Source organism: Pteropus vampyrus, unplaced genomic scaffold (genome assembly GCF_000151845.1).
Source record: "Pteropus vampyrus isolate Shadow unplaced genomic scaffold, Pvam_2.0 Scaffold208, whole genome shotgun sequence".
NCBI classification, from domain to species: domain Eukaryota; kingdom Metazoa; phylum Chordata; class Mammalia; order Chiroptera; family Pteropodidae; genus Pteropus; species Pteropus vampyrus.
In genome coordinates, this window is record NW_011888989.1 from 385,630 (window position 1) to 403,809 (window position 18,180).

The 18,180-nt window shown below is 37.2% G+C and overlaps 1 protein-coding gene across 1 annotated transcript in view; it reads left to right on the forward strand.

The window, feature by feature from the left end:
• Positions 1-18,180, forward strand: part of HECW1 (HECT, C2 and WW domain containing E3 ubiquitin protein ligase 1) — a 483,256-nt gene that overhangs the window by 328,218 nt on the left and 136,858 nt on the right. The window contains exons 8-12 of the mRNA XM_011372467.2: positions 2,198-2,298; positions 5,850-6,313; positions 6,365-7,226; positions 11,897-11,998; positions 16,919-17,069. Coding sequence (XP_011370769.2) covers positions 2,198-2,298; positions 5,850-6,313; positions 6,365-7,226; positions 11,897-11,998; positions 16,919-17,069 — 1,680 coding nt within the window. The remainder of the gene's footprint in view (positions 1-2,197; positions 2,299-5,849; positions 6,314-6,364; positions 7,227-11,896; positions 11,999-16,918; positions 17,070-18,180) is intronic.

Here is an 18,180-nt window from a genome sequence, read left to right on the forward strand (position 1 = left end):
ACATATTAGAGTATAATTGAGCTTAAATGCTATCTAAGAGGAAGCAACACAGGTGCTTTCCTCTTACCACCTCTGATGGAATAATAGATCACTCCCTGAGGTCTGAGGTGACCAAATCTTCCTTCAAGGACTGCTGCTTTCCACAGACCATGGAGACCACTTCTGCAATGCTGTCCATGCTAGAGGTGCCCCAATGTAGAAAAAAGGCTTTGGGATGATGACCACTGAAGCAGTGGCCAGTCAGGCCTGGGCCATGGCAGAACCTCAGGGTGCATCCAAAACAAAAGCAAATCCACTTCACACCACAGCTTCCCTCTTCCTTCCACAAATACAATCCCCATATCCTCTCTCCCTCAATGCATTGCTTTGGAAACCTTTGCTGCATCTTCACTCGCCATCTCCCTGCCTTCAGACATTTGCTCCCCTTCCCTCCTCTCCAGTCATAAGTGCACTCTCATTTCCAATGCTCCCTTGATTCCTTCACCTATAACTTCTCAGCCCTCAGCTGGGCCCCTGCCTCTTCTGAAGTCCTCTAACCTCAACCACCTCAGCTTCATGTTAGAAATACCACTGGCTACCTTGAACCATATTTTGTGGTCTTGCTTTATACTCTCAGCCAGATATAAGCTATTTTAAGGCAGGGACTATCATTTACATGCTTTGTATCAACTGCAGTACTTTTTCCATGGCACAGGCTAAAAAAATATTTGTTGATAATGTGGTGAAAAACAAAGGGAAAAAAGTCTATAAAGCAAATGCAAAGCATAATAAATTTAATTTTTGTTTCATTGTCTGACTGTCTTTAGGCTTCTCCTGATTTCAGCTATCAGGATTATCTTTCATGATCATAGCAGACCTACTTCATAATATAAAACCCTTTATAAATAAACAGTATGGCTCATTCTATTTTTCCTTCACATAATGCTTTATTTAATGGACTTCCAAGGAAGTTCAAACACTAAACCATGGCTTACCAAAGAAAAATACTAAGTCAGTGGACCATTGGAATATATGTTGTTTGTTTCATAGCACTGATATTTTCCAAAAAGAAACATTAAAACACTATCAACCAGTGATTTATCTTTTTATTTGAATGTCACAAATAAATAAATGGAATTAATACAGAATCACCTGAGTAACAGTTGGTTTTGAAATATGTCCTTGTTATTACTGGAAACACAGGATTTATTAATTCCTGAATATCTCAAGGCAGTTACTCTTTCTGTTTAGGCCAAGGTAAGGGTTAGTGTATTCTGCTGAAGCTACGTATTGATGAAACTATAAAAGCGAAGTTTCAGGTTGATTCCCCTGGATAATTTTCTTCTCAGGAATTAAGAAATTACCTTGAGTGGACAGAGAGGATGGTGCCAGAATCCAGGTGAGAGTTTCAGGGTATTTGTGTGGGACCCTGGAGTAGGTGTAATTGGAAGTCACAAGCCAGTGAAACCAGCACACAAGTCTTGCTCTGCTCCATCCTGCAACAGGTCCCTATCTGAAGCATTCTGCAATATCTCCAGTAACCATGACAGCATCCTTTCTTAGACATTATGTATATATACTGCAAGACATGAATCTGTTGCTAGCACTGTCCATTACTAAGGGTATATTTGGAAAACGTCAACATGCACAGAAAAAGCAAGCAAAGATATCCATGTCTTTTTTTCTTTAGAACGCAGATTGAAAAACTTTGTAAATGGTCCAGTAGTAAATATTTCAGGCTTTGTAGGTCATAAGGTCTTTGTCCAAACTATTCAACTCTATCATTTGCATCATGAAAGCAGCCCTAGACAATATGTAAACTAATATGCATGGCTGTGTTACAATAAAATTTTCATTGGTGGAAACTGAAATTTGAATTTCATATAAATATCATATGTCACAAAATATTACTTTTCTTTTGCTTTTTCTGCAACTATTTAAAAATGTAAAAATCTCATGGCCATACAAAAACGGATGGTGAGCCAGATTTGACTCACGGGCTGTATTTTGGTGACTCCTTTTAGAATATTTGATAAGAATATTCTTAAAGTTTTTCATTGCTATTGATCAGATGTACATTCCTGTCTTTACCTTAGGACCATCTCATAGGTACCTGAGCAGATTTTAATAGCAGGGCTTCCCTGGGCATCATCTGCTTGTATGGTCTTTAAAAGAAGAGGTATTGACCAGATCCGTGATGGTGCTTATTTTCTTCTAGGGATAGAGTGGTCAGCTACACACTTGGACGCAGGCTTCCAACAGATCATGTTAGTGGACAGCTGCAATTCCGATTTGAGATCACTTCCTCCATCCACCCAGGTATTTTCAGCATGAATTTATCCTAGCTTCATGTCATGGCATGATATCTTTCTCTTAAACATAATAACCATGGTTCTGTCCAGACATTTCCTAGGTTTTATGATTCTCCATCTTTTCCACTTGAGACCTAGCAGTCAGTGATCTCATCTGGAAGCCAGGTTCCTGTCCCCTTGATAGAGAGGGTCCTTTTCATTATGGTGACCAGAAGGTAGAGGGTCAGACAGTGAAGTGGGGATTGACAACAAGGCCAACGTTGGCATAGAGTGATATCTAATTTATTATTTTATTTCCAGCACCCACATCAGAAGTGCTCAATAGATGTTTAATCATTGCATATATAAATGAATGAATGAAGAAATATGAACATGAATAAATTTGGTACATGTCATGTTGTTGAAGAACTATGCACAATGAAATTTTTACAATACCACAAGAAAAAATTAAAACTATAAATTGAACAGAAAACTTCAATCAAACAGCATTCAGTTTTTCATGGCAAAACATATTTCCAAATAAGAATGATGAGAGGCCTCTAATAACACTTTGCTCTTCTCTTACAACCTTCACACTAAGTATAGATCATGCTGAAAATTGTTTGGTTCTCCTAGGTCACTTATGAGTTGCTGTTAAAGCTAATGATGCCTTTGAGAACTCAGTGTCTGAAGTTTATCACTGCTCACTCATTAAGCTCTAGTTTCACTTTTCTATGCCCAATATACAATGCAGATTGTAAGAAAACACCTGACTGTTTTTATCTTTCAATTTTAACCTTTCTGTATTCTGAGAATAAAACTGACTCTTCCTTCAGTTATATCAGTAAGGACAGCCTTATTGTGCTAGTGTGTTTGAAATGGGAAGTTCACATCTGGGGGAGATAGAGGTAAACTGTAGCTGCAACTCCTTGAATAGTTGCTTGGTGTGGAGACTTGGTTAATCTTCCACTCAATAATCTCCAAATATTGGAAGGCTTTTAGTCTGAATGACTGGTTTCTTCCATTATCTAGCTCTTTTCTACTCTCTAGTTGCCTAAGAACCCAGCTTACCCATTCTGCCATTCTAGGGGACCCAGTCATACAAAATATGCTGAAAAGTATAATTAACTTTGCCTGAGATCAGCAAGGAACTTGTAAACAGCCCTCCCCCATCTCTGAAGTCTTCCAAGTAGGACACATTGTTGAGTACCTACTATGTGCCTAGAACTAGGGTAGCATTAAGATTTGGAGATCATTGAGTGGAATTTTAACCAAAAATTGAATTCCCTTGAAACAGAATTCAGAAATATATTATGACTGCAAATTGTCATTAACACAATAAGAACTTATTCTTTTTTTGTCCTAAGTTTTTGCAGGACAGTCCTATTTTTGCCTGTTGTCCTGACTTTACTATTCATGCCCCCTTTTACTCTCAATCATGTCCCTGTTCAGACAATAAATCATATGTTCACAATAAGGGGAATAGGATCAAGCACTTGGGAGGGAGACTAGCCTTTTTTTTTTCAATCCTATCACCTATCCCCATCCTCCTATTCCCTCCCCTTTGACAACTACCAGCTTGTTTTGTATATCTATTGATATTTTTCTTTTTTGTCTTATTTGTTTTGTTTTGCTAGATTCTACATATAATAAAATCATATGGTTTTGTCTTCTCTGACTTATTTCATTTAACATAATACCCTCTAGGCCCAGTCATGTTGGATTTCATTTTCATTGGAGAAGATTTCATTTTTTTTTTTTTATTGTTGAGTAATACTCTATTGTGTATATATACCACATCTTCTTTATTCATTCATCTACCAATGGACATCTGGATAGCTTTCATATCTTATCTATTATATAATGCTGCAATGAATATACGGGTGCATATATCTTTTTGAATTAGTGTTTTTGTGTGGAGAGCAGGTTGTAAGCTGACAAGTTCCTTGCAGTCTATGAGACCAACCAAGGGTTGCCTCACCTCCACGAATCCTCCTAAGAATGGAGAAGGAGGAACCGATCAGAGAACAATGAACAATGTGGTGTTGAAATGCAAATGATTATAGCAGGGTGTGTAGGGTGGGGATAATCTACGAAAATGCAAATGATTATAGTAGAATGTGTAGGTTGGGTGGGGATAATCTTATTTTAGCCAGCAAATGTATGCTCTTGTATAAAAGCAACTTGCAAAAATAAAATCACTCTCTATTCCATCATCAGTGGATATTTGGGCCTCCCGACCCCAACTTTCTGTCTTCTTTCTTTCTCAATCTCCCACCATTCCCACTCAGGATTATTTTCCAGGACTGTGCTGGATGTGGCAGGATTTACCACTTGCTGGACACAGCATTTTTGTTTTCTTCAGATAAATACTCAGAAGTGGTATTGCTGGGTCATATAGCAGTCCCATTTTTAATTTTTTGAGAAATCTCCATACTTTTTTCCATAGTAGTTATACCAATTTACAATCTCACTAACAGTGCTTGAGGGTTCCCTTTTCTTCACATCCTTGCCAGCACTGTCATTTCTTGTTTTTTTCTGAAGATAACCATTCTGACAGGTGTGAGATGCTATCTTATCGTGGTTTTGATTTGCATTTCCCTGATGATTAGCAATGTTAAGCATCTTTTTATATGTCTGTGGCCACCTGTACTCTTTGGAGAAATGTCTATTCAGGTCCTCTGCCCATTTTTTAATTAGATTGCTTGATTTTTTATGTTAGGTTGTATAAGTAGTTTATATAGTTTAGATATTAACCCCTTATCACATATATCATTTACAAAAATTTTCTCCTGTTCTGTAGGTTGTCTTTTTCGTTTTGATGATGGTTTCCTTTATTGTGAAAAAACTTTTTAGTTTGATGTAGCCCTTTTTGTCTATTTTTGCTTTTGTTGAACTTTCCCAAGAAAACATACCCAAAAAGGTATTGGAAAGACAAATGTCAAAGAGTTTACTGTCTAGGTTTTCTTTTAGGAGTTACATGGTTTCAGGTCTTACATTTAAGTCTTTAAAAAAAAAAATTAAACTCTAAAAAATGTTGAGTTTATTTTTGTATATAAAAAGGTGGTCCAGTTTCATTTTTGTGCATGTATTTGTCTAGTTTTCCCAGCACCACTTATTGAAGAGACAGTCTTTACCCCATTGTATATTCTTGCCTCTGTCGTCATAGATTAATTAATCATATAAGTGAAAATTTGTTTCTGGGCATTCTAGTCTATTCCATTGATTTATATGTCTATTTTTGTGCCATTACCATACTGTTTTGATTTTTGTACCTTTGTAGTATAATTTGAAGTCAGAGAGTATGATATCTCTACTTAGTTTTCTCAAGATTGCTTTGGCTATTGAAGTCTTTTGTGGTTCCATATAAATTTTAGGATTAGCTGTTCTAGATGAACACATTCTTATAGAATTTTTCAGCTGAGTACTGGCCAATGAGAAGCCCTCATCAACCCTTACATCCAATATCCTAACAAAAATTCCTTAGGATGGCTTACATGTCCATGTCCCACAGAGTACACTAACACTAAATGTGGTCTTATGGAAGAAATGACATGGAGTTTTCCTCTATATCTGCAGATGATGAAGAGATTTCCCTGAGTATGGAAGCTGAGTCAGCAGAAATTCAGGACAGTCCCATGAACAACCTGGTGGCAAGCAGCCATGGGGAGCCTCTTCACTATGTACCAGAGTCCCTCGGGAGCTTGAAGCCAGAGCAGCCAAGGGAGGGCAGTGCTGTGGACACTGTCCAGAAGGAGAGTCTGGAGCTTGCCAAACTGGTAGAGGAAGAGGCAGGTACCATTGAGGCAGGAGGCGACCACACAGTCTCTATGGGACCTGACAAGGCTGGAGAGACCTTGGGCCTGGGGCAAGAAGACATCCTGAGTGAGGAAGAGCTAGCCAAGGGGCTGGACCTGGGAAGGGAGTTACCTCCACCAGGGCTGCTGGAGGACAATGAAACTCCAGGCAGCAATGGGGATCCTGTGGCAGAGGAAGTGTTAACAGAGAGCTTGGCTAGGGGGCAGGAGGAGGAAAAGAGACAAGTGTTGGAGGAGGAGGAGGAGGAGGAGGAGGAAGAGAAGGAGGAGGAGCAGGAAGAGGAGCAGGATGTGTCTACCCTTGGGCAGCTGGAGGACAGCCTGCAGCTGCGCGCCTCAGTGAAGAGAAAGAGCAGGCCGTGCTCTTTGCCTGTGTCGGAGCTGGAGACCGTGATTGCATCCTCCTGCGGCAACCCAGAGACCCCACGGACACACTACATTCGCATCCACACCCTCCTGCACAGTATGCCCTCGGCCCAGGGCAGCAGCGCCACAGATAATAACAGTGCTGAGGAAGAGTCCACCTTCAAGAACACCTCGGAGAAGGATGGGCTCAGTGAGGTAGACACGGTAGCTGCTGAGCCACCTGCCCTGGAAGAGGGTAGAGAGGACCCGGAGGGGGCTACTCCTAGTATGGCGCCCCCTACCCACTCCGGTTTAGCCAACAGCCCGGTCCCTGATGGTGACCTGCTCCCAAGCACCGGGAGTGAGAGCGACTCCAGCCCCAGGCAAGGCGGGGACCACAACTGTGAAGGCTGTGACATGTCCTGTTGTAGCCCCTCCTGCTACAGCTCCTCATGCTACAGCACATCTTGCTACAGCAGCTCTTGCTATAGCGCCTCTTGCTACAGCCCCTCCTGCTACAATAGTAGCAGGTTCGCCAGTCATACTCGTTTCTCCTCGGTGGACAGTGCCAAGATCTCCGAGAGCACCGTCTTCTCCTCGCAAGATGATGAGGAGGAGGAGAACAGCGCGTTCGAGTCGGTGCCCGACTCCGTGCAGAGCCCGGAGCTGGACCCAGAATCTCTAAATGGACCTGGGCCATGGCAAGACCAGCCAGCAACCCCTGCTGGGAGCATGGCAAGAGCCACTGACCTTCTGGAGTTCCCCATGGCAGGGCCAAGCAATCGGAGAGAAGGTTAGACCTCAAAGCTGATCAGAATGAAAATAGGACCACCAGAGAGACACAGGTCTTACCAAAATGGTTTAAAAACAAGGGTTAAGAGGATCAGTCCCAAATGGTATACTGCTGCAATGTGCATGCCTGTCCTATATATATTTGTGTGTGTAAGTTTTCGTGATTATGAATAGCTGAAACCCCACCACCTCTTAGATATACACCAAGAATTACAGCTAGTGCACACATGTGAGCATGCACTTGTATGTGTGCTTCTCTGTTTAACAAAGCACCAGAAATGGTTAGTGTACATGTTACCCTTCCTATCTTGGCTCCGATTAGAGCATCAAAGTTAGTATCATATGGTTGATATAAGCAGAAATAAACATCATTATTAGGTGGACAGTGTTTACATATCTGCTGACTTCCCAAAACTTACTAAAGGTTAGCAATAAATTTTTATGTAAGTTGAAGAACATTTTACCTCTGTTTTAGACTTTAATTAGCCTGTCTACGTAGATATGGATAAGGATAGCCTACACATATTTTTCATTATTTCTGTCTGTTCTTGTTATTGTTGTTGGTTTTGTTGGTGGTGGTATTTCGATTTTTTTTTTTTTTTGGTCTATTTTCTCTAATAGAAGAGAAGAATAACCTGAATGCATAAATAGCTTTGTTTCAAGTAATATTCTAATTCAAAAGCTACCACCTTTAGTTTTAAAATGTATTCTGTATTTTAACTAAAGATGGTCCTTCGTAGTCATGCCTTTGGAATCATATATAAAATTAATTTTCTTATCCAGAATTGGGAACCATTTTCCAATCAAATGACAGCGACATAGGAGGAAATAGTTCAAGTCACATAACAATATGAAATAATTCAGTTGTTTTAAGAGAGAAAAATGTAGATTCTGCTATTTTTCTATTCTGCTGTTTAAATTAGCCTTCAAACAAAATGTGGTAGTATTGTCACTACATTGTAAACTCATGAAGGGCCAGAATTGTATCTTTTTTATGTTTGAATTCTCAGCCTTTCAACAAATGCCTGGCACCTACACATTTTTACAGGAAATAAAGTGAGCACACAAAAAATAATTTTAAGCATCAAACAATGTTCTATTCTACATTTCAGGGAAAAGATGAGTGGCACATGTGATAAGGATAAGTGAAAGAAAATTGGTAAAGAAAGAAAAACAGGGAGGAAAACCATAGTGATATGCAATTAACTATAGTGACATATAATACGTCATAGTAGCATACAATATGGAAAGGCACCCATGAAAACGAAAATGAGATGGACAATTTCTTTAATTAACAAGGATATTTTGAGTCTCTTTGTTCTGGGCCCAATGCTATATGCTAGAAGATAGATAGACATCAGATAACATATGGAAGGTATTCATTAATTATAACACAAAAATAATTACAGTGTAAGGAGATTTGGGGTTACACACATAAAAGGGTATAACTAGGAGCTATCTAGGGATGTTTTAGACCAGAGGTCAGCAATCTTTTTCTGTATAGGGCCAGATAGTAAATATTTTAGGTTTTGTGAGTTAAGGGGCAAAGGTAGGCAAATGTTCTCACCAAAAGCTTATTTTTATAACAATTTTACATTTAAAATTGTAATAACAATTCTTAACTCAGAGCCATACAAAAATAAAGCTGGGTTCATAGTTTGTCAACCATTTTAGCCTGTGGGGTAGATTTTGACCACCATGCTTGAAGACAATTCATGTATTATTAATTAAAAAAATAATTCAGTGTACATTTATTAAAAAACATGTTTACAAAAGCAAAAAAAAACCAAAAAAATTGGAAATGGCATGCCCTTGTCCAGCAGAGGAAGCTGCCCTAACAAAAAGATAGGAAGGTATTTCAGAACCATAGTGGAAGTGTTTGCAGGGCAGCTTCTAAAGAAATTTCTAAATTTCTGAATTCTGAAGACTGTAAACTCAGGAAAGGTTAAGAAATACCTGCACACTTCCCTACAGTGGTCACCAGGGGCAATAGGAAGATTCCTGAGAGGGACTGTTGATCTCGTGAAGGCTGCACACACATTGCCACTTGACTTCTCAGCCAATCTTCCCTCCCTCAGTAGTAAGTCGTGAGCTAACAGTGTCTCTGTCCCTCACTGGCCCATGCTCAAAGAAAGCAGGACTTCAACACAACCTACCTGATATATATATGTGAGCCCTCTTCTCCCATTAGAATCACAATTGCCTCTTGTCATGACTTCTAAGATTTCAAATTCTCTCACTGCCATAGCCAAGGTAGACTGACTGTACACATGCCCAGATAGATGAGTCCATAGTAGTTTATGGAGGAGGTATTCTTTATCTAATTTTTGCTTCTTTTCTTCTACAAAATAGTTTTAAAACTATTTTTAACCTCAGTATAAAATAGTTTTTAAAAACTTTGTGCAGATCAAATAAAGGAGAAATATAATATTGTGATCATGAACTCAAGTCATAGAGTCAGGCCTCTTGGGTTTATTATATTTGCTCCCACCACTTCCTAGTCATGATACCTTAGCCAGTTATATAAATGCTTCATGCTTATGTGTAAAATGGATGTAAATCTAAAATCTACCTCTAAAGGTTATTGGAAGGACTGACTGGGGTGATACATGTAAAACCCTTGGCCACTCCTTGAGTGAGGGTTCTTCCAGACAGATAAGCAGTGAGACTAACTTTTCAAGTGGAATATGTCTCCCTCTTAGAAGTTCTGAGGTCTGAATACTTGCTTTGTGATTGAGGCAAGGGTGATTGTGTGGATCTATGGCCTTCTACAGAACAAAGTCGCTTGTTTCTTCTGTGTACTCCAACTTTTCACTTGGCTGACCTGCATCAATTACATCATTGCATTTGCTTGGGGTTCATAAGCAGATGAAATCTGCTCCATTAACTACAGCAAGTGACAATATTTCCACTAGCTTATAGGTGTAATTAACCTGATCGCTTGAACTAATTACGAGAGGTAAGTTTGTTGATTTTTTTATCAACTAAACTAAACTAAAAACACAGCAGCTGGTGACATAACAGCTGTACCATTGTTTTTTAGTTTCTGACACTAACCACGTATAAAGACAGACATAAGTGTGGTATCCACTAAAAACAGAGCCCATTTTTGAAACAAGAGTCAGTTCACAAGGAGCTGTGCACTGACATGAGGGTCACCTTCCTTGACTTTCCTTACAGTCTCAGAGGACCCTAAAGATTTGAGTAACATACCAGATTTTGCACAAGAAATCATGTAATATATTTAACGTTTAAAAGGACGCCTTCCTTAATGCCTGTCTGTTTCTGTTTTCCAGTTAGCTCTGGCAATTAAACTGCTAGATTAAATCCATCTAACTTCTTTCCTAATTAATTAATTTTAATTTTTTTATCAGTTTTATGGATCTAGAGTGAGAAGAAATAATCATCTTTTTCATGCATGGACACTCTGGGAAATATTTGAGATCCCACAAAGATCTTAACAACTGTTTTTCACAATTTCTCTCCTTTTTGATCCAAGGGATAATGGAACACTTGATATTTGCATCATCCATGAAGGGCAGAAGAAGGAGAAGTCCTGATCTTTGTCTTCTGGCCAATAAGGGCTATTGCAAGAAAGCCAGGATCAGGATACGTGAGGCAGTGGGAAGTGGGACACCAGTCTGAATGGGGTCTATCTCGTGACCTGTGTCTCTCTACCTATCCAAAGACCAAGAGTAATTGCCTCTGCAATTGCTGGTGCTGTAAGCCTCCCAACCACATGGCCACTCTACACCTTTTGTTACCATGACCTAAAGACATCATGAAATAGGGACATCATTTTAGAACATTGTTCAGTTTATTATAAATTTGAGTGACAATAATATTAGCTATATTCATAACAACAGAGAAAGGCATTCTGTGAATATGTTTATTTCCAAAATTTCTCCATGTTCATCTTTCTCCTTCTATACCACTTCTGAGTTTCAAGTTTTTCTGTCTCAGTCTTCCTGCCTCTTATTTACTTCCTTCGTCTTTTGTCCATTTCTCTTTCCAGAGCACCCTGTCTTGTCTGATTCTTCCTCAAAATAACCTGGAACAATCACAAAATCCCATAGCTCTTTGGCCCCTCACTCCAACCCCTAGCTTCCATACTATGGGAATTTACCTTCTTGGGCCACCAGTTTCTTAACCCCATCTTAGAAAGGCACCATCTAAGAGTTTCATTCCAAAATCAAAATCTGAAAAACATTTCTTGGTAGCCCTCTGGTGAAACTTATTCAAGCAAGGAGCAATCATTTTGCATGGGCCCACTGAGCTTTTATGGAACAGTAGAAATGCTGCACTTCCCTCAAACATGGCCTATTTCTTTTGCTGAGCTAAAGTCAAGCTCTGCTAATTTTCTTTTGTGTCCTTTACTGAGGCCACCTTTTCACCAAGAAGATTCACATCAGACCCTGATCCTACATGTTGGTCTATGTGGCATAGATCATAGTCATGAAGTATTCAGCTATTTTCTTTTGGGTTTTAAAAAAGCAATTCCCTCTAAAACCCTCTCTCATGAATGACTGTGAATGTAGTGAACAGACACAAAAATAGATTACCCACTCCTTGGGTTTTGTTTCTTTAGTAGTTTGTTTTACAGTCTTGCTTTTTTGATGACATTGCCACAGCAATGAGTAAACTTGAATGTCTTGACTATCTTGTTCATAGGTGAATGTCCTATACTCCATAATTCCCAGCCAGTAAGCCAACTTCCTTCCTTGAGGCCTGAGCATCATCACTACCCAACAATCGATGAGCCTCTTCCACCAAGTAAGCTTTAGTTTTTAAACTCTATGTCTTACTTATTCCTATTAAGTCTAAACAGGTCAATATGAACTTGTATGTAAACATCCAAACTCTTCCCCAACTTTATACTTTACACTGTTATCAAAAACCAATATGGTGCCTACTATAAAAATTGTTTGTCTTTTAACTAATGGTTTCAACATGTGATCTTGAAGAGACAGTCCAGTATTTTCAGCATCCCTCAATTTCTGAAATGAAGAGCATTTTTTATAAGACTTGACTAGTCCTTGCAATCTGTACATAACACTTAAGTCCCAAATTTTAACAATTTATATTTAAAAGTTTGTGGTTCAAGACAAAATAATCTTATTCTTTTGCATTGGATTGTTATGTCATAAGCATCTCCATATAATAAAATATTTCAATCCATCAGGATCCATGAACTTGCATTTTTTTTTTACTCTAACTTGCATCAGTAGGTGACAGCCTCAAACTTCCTCTGTAGTTCTTAGTGGTTTCCAGACAAAATATCATCTTTAGGGATAGAATTCAATATCATTTTCTCTTGGTAACTATAGAATGTAATTAATATTTATCCAACTAGTCATTTGAACTTGGGAAAATCATTTACTTTCTCGGTGACTCAGTTATCTAATTTGTAAAGTAAAGCTTTAATTTCCTCATTTTGTAAATGTTAGATTTGGACTAGGTAGCTTCTAGATATCCTTCTAGCTTTAACCTTATACTATTCCATTATAATAAATTTGTAAGAAGGAACTGACACCACTTAGCATCACGTATGTTCACGAGTTCTTCATCTCTGTTTTGGTTTAGGCTTGTTTTTCAAGCAAAGACAATCTTTAAGCTTTGAAAAATTCTACAACTGCAAATTCTTTCTAGGATGCTAGGAATCAATGTTTCTTTACATACTTTTGCCTGTGCTTACATTAAGTGGTAACAGTTTTCAAAAGGAGAAATAATTATTCTTTAATTCATCTATTCTTGGTAATGTAATATATTTTGCATTCACATCATTTTTCTCCTACTCAATTGTAATTTATCAGTGAGAAAATATGAGTACTTTTAATTTGTAGATATTTAAAAGAGCACTATATTTTGGGAGGTGGGCCAAGCCAAACATTATGTCCTTTAACTGTTGACACTTGTTTTATTTACTGAATGATTAATTGATATATGGATATTCATTTACTACCCATAAATGAATAGTAAAATTTAAGTGCCACTATAGATACTTCCTAATTAACACTTATCTGAAAAATATCTATAACATGTTTTCTCCAGGAAAGGAACACTTTCCCCACAAAAAAATAGCCTATCACCAAATTGACTTCTAATCCATGCTAGATAATAACTGGTTACACATATAGATATCATAAATAATTTAATATAACTCTAATTTAAATAATTACTTTATATAAACTGCTTTAAATAATGAAAACAAATTTCCCCAGTTAGGTTTCTATTTTTTGTCCACGTGACACTGAAAAGTATTATAAAAGTTGTTAGCGAAGCCTAACAACTAAATTTTCTTAATCAAATAGTACGTAGATGATTTCATTGCTGATAATCATCCATTCAACAAATATTCATTGAATGCTTACTCTGTGCAAGGTACTATTTTAAGTAAGCAATACAAAGATCCCTGCCCTGTAGAGTTTATGGTCTAGTCTGGCACAGATAGATAATAAAAAAGAAAAAGAAAAGTTAAGAAAGTATATTGCATGTTAGATGATGATAAGTGCTATCAAAAAACAAATACAGAGCAGGGTAAAAGCATCTAGAGTTTGTGGTGGTAGCTGGTTTGCCATTTAAAATAGGTGGTCAGGTAAACTTTACTGAAAAGGCAACATTTGATGCTACACTTGGTGAAGGTAAGAGAATCATCACTCAATTATTGGGGAAGAGCTTTCTGAACAAAAAGAACAGCCTGCCTAATGGGTTTGAAGAAGAGCAGGGAGACAGTGCATCTGGAGCAGATGATGAGATAGGGAGATATCAGGACTCAAATCACATAAGGCCTTGTAGACCACTTAAAGTCTTTGGCTTTTACTCTAGATAAAAGGGGGACATTGTATAGTTTTGAACAGAGAAGTAATGCTGTCTGACTTATATTTTAAAATGTTTTCCGTGGTTACTGTTTTGGCATTGAATTAAGAAGAGGAAGGATAGAAACATGAAACCCAACATAAGGTTATTACAGTGACTCAGGTGATAAACAATGGTGGCTTGGGCCAGTAAGGGAGCCATGTAGGTGGTGAGGAGTGGTCAGATTATGGACATTTATGTTTTAGGTAGATTTGTTGACAGCTTGGATGTAACGTGTGAGAGAAAGATAGAAGTCAAGAATGACTTCAAGATTTTTTTACCTAGAATGATGGCGTTGTCTTTAATTGAGTTGAGAAGGGAAAGTTGCAGATAGAGAATGTTTTGGCGAGAAAGCTCTGAAGCTTTGTTTTGATTTTGTTATTTTGAGACATCATCCAGATACTGATATCAAGAAGGCAATTAGAGGTGTGACTGAAGTTCAACAGAGAGGTAGAAACTATAAACAAGATATTGAAGTTATTAAAGTAAAAAAAGTACATTTTTACTTCTGTTAGTAAAATAACTGAAGATGACACGTTATTAGGCTCTTTGTCCTTAGACTTCATGGAAAAATATATAATTTAGTATGTGATAGGTCCTTCAATCACAGATGAATTGACCCAGATGAATTACTCTAATTTGCCTCAACATCGTAAAGGTATCATTTTCAGGAGTCTTTGTAGACATTACAGGGTCATCCATCAGGACATACTGAGGCCTGAAGTTCTATTCAAATTTTTTTTATGTATACAATATGGTTTATAAAATATGTGAAAGTTAATTTTTAACAAAGCAAGCAAGAAAACATGTTTATCTTTAAGTAGATCTTAAATTCTACTTAGCTATTATTTTCAAAATATTTATGAATATATAATTAGCACTATGTATTCCAGATATTTAATATGTTGACAAAAGGGCCTGTCTGGCTTTCATTCTATTCCATTAATGATTTAGAAGTATTGAAACTTACAGAGAGGAATTATTATTATTGCCACACAATTCTCTAGGTTTTTTTTTTTTTTTTCCTTAAATAATTTATGAGACTGGTGTCTTGTCTTTGAAGGAATCCTTCCTTTACTGTGAGTGTCTGGAGGGCAGGCACATGTGTTACTCAGCAATGTGCCCTCAAGACCTGCCATAGTTTCTAGTTCATAGTGAGTGATGAGAGGATTTTGTTCAATTGAATCGATTAACACCATGCTCTTCAAGGATTAAAGCTCATTCTTTGTTGGATAACTCATGTTGGTTTCAAGGGAAAAAAAATGTCTGATTTTGGGAATCACCAAAATTTCAAATTTTGTAGATCAAGATTAATTACCAAGTAGTTACACATATATACAATTTAATCAACAAGCTTATTAACATTTACAACTAACAGTTGATGGCTGGATTATCTAGAATTTTAATTTTAATCAAAAGATCCTAGAATATATTTATATAATCTGACTAGATTTTCCTTTCAATTTGTCTTATAAGTTAAATTTGGTGTTTTCTCATATTTTGGTTTTCTTTGGGCATTATTTGGCAATTCCTCAGGTAAATGTCAGACATAAGTCATAATATTCACAAATAAAACGTATACCTAAAACTTCAAAAAATACTAAATATATTGTTTTTCATTAAAAAAAATTGAGAGTTGCTGTTGCATTACTTGAATTGTAATTTTTACAATAGAATTGTTAATATCTGATCTATTCCCAAAAAGCTATGTTTTTTTTCTCACTTAAAAGGCTGAATTGTTTTCCTTCATTTGCAGTCATTTTGGCTTTTTCTTCTTTGGCTTAATTCATTTTTCAGCATAATTTTATTATGAAGTTGTTATTTCCATCACATTTTTATATGTAGACTCTAAAAGCTTTGTCCATTTCTATACAGCAGACATTGCTTTTCCATGTTAAGCTCAGATATGTACATATTAACAGCCAGCTCTCTCAGTTTTGAGGATTTTTTTCATCCATCCTTCTCCATCTCAGCCCCATACATGTATTATGTTGTGTATATCTGTTATTCTACCTTTTGGATTGTTATTTAAATTGGAAAAGTGAAGGAACTTATTTTTGTCTTCAGGTCCTTCTACTGTTGAGATGTTGTTTATCAACAGAGGTATTTAAAAGTTTGATGTTTGTCAATAGTTGTTATTGGTTTTGTTTTGTTTTTGTCAAGAGCTATTTGGCAGCCACAAATGGATTAACTATACACTGTGAATTTACAAAATACAACTTTGCAGAGTCACTTGATACATTAAAGTGTGTAGCATTACCTTAGGTATTCTTTCTCTCAAGACGAATGGCAATCAATTAAAATTACTAAGTATTAGAGATCATCTAAAGTTACATGTGTGGTATTTTAGAATTGTAGTTAAAACTGGCTTTAATATGAGGGCCATTATTTCCTCCCCCGACTAGCTACCTTCTCTCAGATTTAGCGAAGAAAAAATTCTCCAGCATCTCAGTGTCAGGTCTCACTGAAAGACATTTCTAGCTGTCATTTAAATAGCCAACAAGATTGACAGGATGGAAATTTTTAAAGAAAGAAATAAAATAAATATTAGACATTCCATTTAGAAATTATTACAATTTAACATAGGTCATATTTAAATAACTACAGTTACTGTTTAGAATAGCCCAGCAGAGAACCTGAGTCCAGTAGGCTCTTTTCCGAAATGTCAATTCAATGCCAATGCCTCAGAAGTCGTGGCAGGTTTTGTGAGCAGGGTTTGACCTTCAGCAAATAACCAAAGGTGAGTTCTACCTGTAGAAGACCTGGAGGTGGTATCTGTTTCACACGGATTAGTAGTTTGTTCTTGATTTTTCTTTTTGCCTTTTTCTTATACACTAGACTGGGAAGCTCGTATTGACAGCCATGGGCGGGTCTTTTATGTGGACCATGTTAACCGTACAACCACCTGGCAGCGTCCAACAGCACCAGCCACTCCTGATGGGATGCAGAGATCAGGGTCCATCCAGCAGATGGAGCAGCTTAACAGGCGGTTGGTGAACAGCATGCAGAATCCCTATAAACCACAGTGAAAGGAGAATGACAGCTAAAGAAACCCATTACACTTTTCTGCTTAGATGTATGAAGAGGCTGGAGAGTAATTTTGTATCTTAAGAAACCCTTTCATAGTAGGTACTTAGCTAGATTTAGAATTTGGTGGCAGGAGAGGAGCTAAGCCTGAGTGTCATTTAAAGATGGGGAATCTTCTGAACTTCTTGATGTCCCAGGCTTGATAATAGATATTCTTAACCAAGGGACTCATGGAGGCCCACACTCCTACCCCAGGTATTCACCAAGGGTGTCAATGTTCCATGAACCCTCTAGAAATTGTATACAAAATTATACGTGGATGTGCATTTTTTTTGCTAGACTGATCCATATCTGTCATAGATTCCCAAAAGGGCCTGGAATTCCAACAGTTGAAAACATTTCAAGGATAGGTTCCATAGACTTTGAAAAGCTTCCTGGAGAAAAACTGTCTCATATATCACTGTATTTATGTCTACTCTGGTTCCATATTTGCTATATACTCAAAAACACTAATTCTTAAAAAGATTTCATCTTAGAAAAAGAAATGTTTGAAAACATTTTTGAGAATTGTTTTGTCTAAAAACTAAACCCTTAGTAATGAAATTGTAGGATGTCATTTTCATTTTTAACCTGTAAACAAAATCCTAAATAGCATTTCTCCCATGCTTTGTCTTCAAATGCTCAGGCAATAAAAGAGTCCTGATGATTTTCACCTAAAGCATGCTTCTCTGTGTACAACAATAACCAGAAGTTCAATTTTTTTTTGTCTCTAGGTATTTTTAATAGGACTAAATTGTCCTTTTTTTTTTTTTTGGCTGATACAGTTAACTTTCAAAGGACATTTGCTATCAATAGCCGAACTTTGCTGAATAGGAAGTTGTATCTGCTACCTCCATCTGGACAGATAAAAAGAAAAAGAATTTAGAGACTTGAGAAAAAAAAACTACTTAGGGAAGGACAGATAACCTTGAGATAATTAAGTATTCAGACTCTTCAATACTTACCTTAACCTATTGCTTTCAAGCATTTAAATTTCGTCAGTGATTTGCCATGATAGGGCAGCCACATAAAGT